Source organism: Heteronotia binoei, chromosome 12, assembly GCF_032191835.1.
Source record: "Heteronotia binoei isolate CCM8104 ecotype False Entrance Well chromosome 12, APGP_CSIRO_Hbin_v1, whole genome shotgun sequence".
Lineage (NCBI taxonomy): Eukaryota > Metazoa > Chordata > Lepidosauria > Squamata > Gekkonidae > Heteronotia > Heteronotia binoei.
This window is the reverse complement of record NC_083234.1, coordinates 40,898,068-40,903,547: the sequence shown is the minus strand read 5'-3', so window position 1 is coordinate 40,903,547 and position 5,480 is coordinate 40,898,068. Positions and strand designations below refer to the sequence as shown.

General features: G+C 48.1%; 1 protein-coding gene across 1 annotated transcript; it reads right to left on the bottom strand.

Moving 5' to 3' along the window:
* Positions 1–447: 447 nt before the first annotated feature.
* Positions 448–4,650, bottom strand: NKX3-1 (NK3 homeobox 1). The gene is made up of 2 exons (XM_060251112.1): positions 4,359–4,650; positions 448–1,089 (listed from the first exon to the last, which is right to left on the bottom strand). Exons 1-2 carry the CDS (start codon positions 4,648–4,650, stop codon positions 671–673), a joined length of 711 nt encoding a protein of 236 aa, XP_060107095.1. The 3' UTR covers positions 448–670.
* Between the last annotated feature and the right edge of the window lie 830 nt (positions 4,651–5,480).

Below are 5,480 nucleotides of genomic sequence, written 5' to 3'. Positions count from 1 at the left end.
TCTTTTATCATGCTGAATAAAGTTTAAGCCCAGTGGCACCTTTAAAACCCAACACAGTTTTATTTAAGGTATAAGCTTGAAGAAGTGTGCATGCACACAAAAGCTTATACCTTGAACAAAACTTTCTGGCCTTAAATGTGCCGTTGGACTCAAACTTTGTTCTGCTGCTTCAGACCAACACAGCTACCCCCCTGAACCTATCTTTTAGCATGCAGTCTTTATTGAATTAGGAGTTTTCACTCACACACTTCCTTTAGTAATTAAAAAGCACATGAGTTAGCATTTTAGAAAGGCACACATTTATTGAAATGTAGTAGAACTGTCACTTAAAAGACAGATGATTGTCAGTCAATAGCCCCTAGAAAAAACATTGCTGTAACAAAGAACATGGTCCTGTCCAATAGCTCGTCAGTTAGCCTGTACTCATATAATAGTTGTATAATTTGCATTAAAAACGATGATGTGGAAATCTCTTGTACATAATATGACCCATATTTGTAGCCAAATCTTCAGAGATCTAGAGTGCCAGGCACATCCCCTTGCATGTGCAAAGGCACAGTGTGGGACGAAATACCAAATACCTCATGACAAAACCAGGGTGGCCACCTATTCCACTGTAGCATAGACAGTCCTTTGGTGCAGATGCATACAGTATGCATAATCAAGCTAGTTACCACAAGATGGGACTCCAGCCATTCAAGTAATACAGATATGGGCTGTGCTGGTAGCTGTGATATACAGAGAGGGCCAGGGAAGCCCGAGCCAAGTCATGGTCTTTGAAGGCTGGCATAACAGAGCTCTTATCCAGTCCACTGAGTTCAGAGGCCAGCTGCTTCCTCTTCGTCTTGTACCGTCGGTTCTGGAACCAGATTTTCACCTGGGTTTCTGTCAGTTTCAGGTTCTTGGCCAGGTGGGCTCGCTCTGGGGCAGACAGGTACTTCTGGTGACTGAACTTCCTTTCCAACTCTATGACCTGAGTGTGAGAAAAAGCAGCACGTGAACGCTTATGCTGCTTCAGAGGCCTTGGGTGGTTTGGCAAGGAGTTGGAAGGGTTCCCACAGTTTGACAGGCAGGTCTCAGCAGGTGGATCTAAGAGGCACAAAAAGTGAAAACAATATTCTTAACAGCAACATTACCAATTTTCAGGGACCCAAAAGCAGCAGGGGCATCTGAAAGACTCATCGATGTATCTATCACATATACTGGTATGTCTAGTATATTTTATCTGCCTTTCCTTTGAGGAGCTCAAGTGGCATATGTGATTATTGTTTCTCCTCCTTTTATCTTCACAATAAACCTGTGAGGTTGAGTAGGCTGAGAAAGAGCTCAAGGTCTCCTAGCAAGCTCCATTGCAGAGTAGGGATCTGAACCCAGGTTGTCACTTTTTCTCCCTGGGAAGGCTTCTGTCCCACTAACAGTTGTGTTATGAGCACAACAGCTCTGGCAGATCAAGCTTCTGCTATCTTTTGCCTTGGTTTCTACAACCTTCTCTCTGGTCTTCATTTATCACACCTTGGACCCCTCTTCTCTATGTTGAACTTGGTGCTCATATCCTTCCCCCATTCATCCCCCGTCCTCTCCTTGTCATCTTCCTTGTCTCAGTTTTTAGCTGTAAGCTCCTTGAAGTAAGGATCTGTCTTGTATTCTGTAAAGGGCCATGCAGATTGCTGGCAATAAACAAATAAAATCTTTCTCCAGATGACTTCCATCAAATACGCCTAGCCACACATTATTAGGGAAGGCAACACCCCACCCCGGCCTCTGACTATCACTAGCCAGAATGTCTCCTTGAACCTGAAACATGGCATTTGGGTTTTCAACTGTGAAAAGAATCCTCTCAAAGCAAATATTTTAGACATGCCTCCTCACTATCCAGTATGTCCCAAAGGAAAGTGAGAGGGGAGGGAAGCAAAATTGTGTGAGTGCAGGGATCCCAGTATACTTGCCCCAAGTTTCTTGGTCTGAAAATCTGATTTTCGCATGATATAGCAGCTGGCCACTCTAGAATGGTGTTTTTCAAACTTCCTATCTTCAGAGAATATCTACAAAGACTAATCTGCTCAGAACCCTTCAGCTTTTGCCCAGAAACCCCAGCATATTGCAAAAGTCACCTGAGGCATGTTCACACATACTGTCTGAGCTGGCTGGGCCTTTTGGGTCTCACCATCAACCCATGTCAACTTAGAGCCAAATTAAATGCATGATGGTAGGGTTCCACTAATTAATTTCGGATGAGTTATTTGTTCCTCAAAAGCAGTCCAGAAACAGGTAGACTTGGATCATGGCCACAGTACTGGGGAAGGGGAGGGTTAAATTATGTCCCTAACCCTTTGTCTGAAATGGCCCAGCACAGTTCTGGAAGTGAAATAGACAGTTGAAGATGAAGATGAAGATATTGGATTTATATCCCGCCCTCCACTCCAAAGAGTCTCAGAGCGGCTCACAATCTCCTTTACCTTCCTCCCCCACAACAGACACCCTGTGAGGTGGGTGGGGCTGGAGAGGGCTCTCCCAGCAGCTGCCCTTTCAAGGACAACCTCTGCCAGAGCTCTGGCTGACCCAAGGCCATGCTAGCAGGTGCAAGTGGAGGAGTGGGGAATCAAACCCGGTTCTCCCAGATAAGAGTCCGCACACTTAACCACTACACCAAACTGGCTCTCACAATGTGGTTAAGCACATTGTGCTTGTCTCCCCCACCCCCTGTGGAAGAATGAGATCTTGCACGATGGCCCTGATCCAGATTGCTGCCCACACACCGGGACTGCTTTGGGGAATCAATTTACAGAACTAGAGTCCTAATCAGGGGATTCAAACATCCTGTGTATTCCTGTCCTTAGAGTGCCCCTTACTGTGACTTCTCCCACAGTTCAGTGGGGTAGAACAAGAGATGAAGGTTTGAACCCTGCCACAGGCAATGGCAGAATTAAGGCAAAGCTCACTAAGTGCAAAAGTCCCAGCTTCAGAGCCTGGACTTCCAGTTAAAGGATCTCAGGTTGGCTATGAAGTAGAATCCGATGGCAGTGTCAGCATGGAAAGAGTTAGATTTTAATGCTCCCCCCAGAAAACATTCTTCCTACAAATGTTTTTAACACATCAAAGATTCTTCTAGCCCAGCCCTCCACATCCTGTGCTAGTTTTCTACTTATAAGGATTTTTTTTTTTTGGGGGGGGAGTAATTCCTCACCTGCAGACTGAAGTGGCACATGCCATTTTACCACCTCATCGTACCGCATGTGAAATCCAGGTCTCGTGAAGATATCCGCCCAACTTGGCCTCAGCAGTCTAAACTGCACAAGGCAGTTTACACATTCCCCAAACCATACCTTACATTTCCTCTTGGCTACATATTTCAGGGGAAAGATGGCTTTGGTCGGCCAAGCATCATTCAGAGATATTTGGGTCTGATTACTGAACATTCTAGGGCTAAAGCCTTGGTCAGGAGCTTCCAAAGACCACCCCCCATCTGAAAGCATTCTCTGCACATTCACTAGAATGTGAATTCCATTCAACAAAGTTGGGCATCCTTCTGAGTATGCAGGAATAAGGCATAGCTTTGCTGCAATTTGTATTTCCCAGATCCTTGCTTCATTTGCAGTAGAGGTTAAACTTTTTAGAATAACCATACCATTTTGCTGCTTTTTGTACCCCTCCCCTCCAAAAAACCCAATTTCAGTGAATAATTACAAAATGGGCCTTTTTTCCATTTTTGGTTAAAAAATACAAAGCTTTTTCTGCTGGAAGCTGAAAAAAAGCACCTGAAGACCTTGGGTCGCTCAGCTATCAGGCCACATATGAACATATGAAGCTGCTTTATACTGAATCAGACCCTGGGTGCATCAAAGTCAGTATTGTCTACTCAGACTGGCAGTGACTCTCCAGGGTCTCAGGCTGAGGTTTCTCATGCCTACTTGCCTGGACCCTTCTGGGACCCTTCTGCTTACCAAGCAGATGCTCTACCACTGAGCCATGGCCACAAAGTCTATTGCTCCTCTTCTTCTGATGTTCTTGGTGTGGGGAGCGATTGATACAAACAGCAGCCCAGATTGAACTAGTTGCCCTGTGAGTGCAATCTGTGCAAAGGGCCTGCCCTTATACAGCACCAGCACTGCCTTCTGCTATTTGCACAGAGGCATTTTTTAAAAAATGCAAATGAACATTCAGAGTTGGAATGGAATCCGCCACCTGCATCCTAGCCCATTCTACTACCACCTCAGCCTGCCTACCCGAGTGAACCAGAATTTGTTGCTCGGGCAGGTTCAGATCATCAAATCCTTCACGTGTTACTGCGGGGGAAGTTTTTTTGTGCATTAAAGCAGGCACGAAGCGGGGCAGTAAGCCACCTGCTCATTGCCCCTTACCTGCTGCCTCCACCTCGCAGGACTGCTCAAGGGCTTTGTTGGGTCCGGCAGGCAGGATATCCCTTTGGGCTGCGTCCAAGAGCGAAGCCCCTTGCTGCTGCTGCTGCTGCCGCTGCTTCTCCGCGCTGCTCGCTGCCTCCAGCCGCGTGCTGGGCGCCCCCTCTCCAGCGCCACCATGGCGCAAAATGTCCTGGATGAGAAAAGAGGTCAGCTGCTTGGTGGCGGCGGCAGGATTCGTCCATAGGCTCCGCGGCGGGCTACCGACTCGGATGCGCTGCCCGGCTGCCTGCATGGGGTTCAGAAGGGTGGTTTTACGCGGCTTTCCCAGAAGGGGGCGCCCCGGGAGCCTGCCAACGAAGAACTTTGGAGCGGCTTTTTGCTTCTTGGGCGGCTGGAGTGCCACATATAAAGCCTGGCGGAGGGGGAAGCTGGCCCCCTTCTTCTGCATTGGTGCCTCAGTCGGCGGGGAACGCCTTCCGGGCCTCCTGCAAAGCTGCGCTGTCGGAGACCTGGACAGTCGGGGCACTGGCGGTCTTCCCCACTGGATGCCGAACCCTCGCAGCGGCCGCAAGTTTGCTGTATGCCTTTCCTGGCGAATAAGCCCTGTTGACCACAGTGAGGCTTCTTGCTGAGTAAAATGACCCGTGCTCGAGCTTGAAATGCCTCCGGTCGGGTGCATTCCGCCCCCCTCCCCCCATGATGTACTTTTCCTCCAAAAAGTCTGTTTAAATAAAACTGTCAAAGCCGGAAGGCAGGATCTCAAGTATTAGCTAAGGAACAAAAATCTTGTTCAGACCGCTTGTCAAATGCGCCACATCAAATGTGCTGCCAACTCAGCAATGAGGTGGGGCATGGGGACCCCCTGGAATTACAGCTCATCTGCAGAGAGTCCACACCACAGAGATCAGTTCCCCTGGAGAAAATGGATGCTTTGGAGGGTGGGCTTTATGGCATTCTGCCACACTGAGCTCCCTGCCTACCCCCCAAATCTCCAGGAGTTTCTGAACCTGGCAACCCTTCTCCCCCCCTATCCCCCACTGATGATGGTGGTGGTGGACCTGACAGCCCTATCAGTAATGAAAATGTCCCTCGGTATTTATATAGTGCTTCTGATGTTGAAAT

What these genes read in the sequence shown, in the direction of transcription:
- NKX3-1 (XM_060251112.1), bottom strand. Translation starts at nt 4,650, where the DNA reads ATGCAGGCAGCCGGGCAGCGCATCCGAGTCGGTAGCCCGCCGCGGAGC. An exon ending in CTGCGAGGTGGAGGCAGCAG is followed by an intron (nt 1,090 to 4,358) that starts GTAAGGGGCAAT and finishes TGTGCCTCTTAG; the next exon opens with ATCCACCTGCTGAGACCTGC.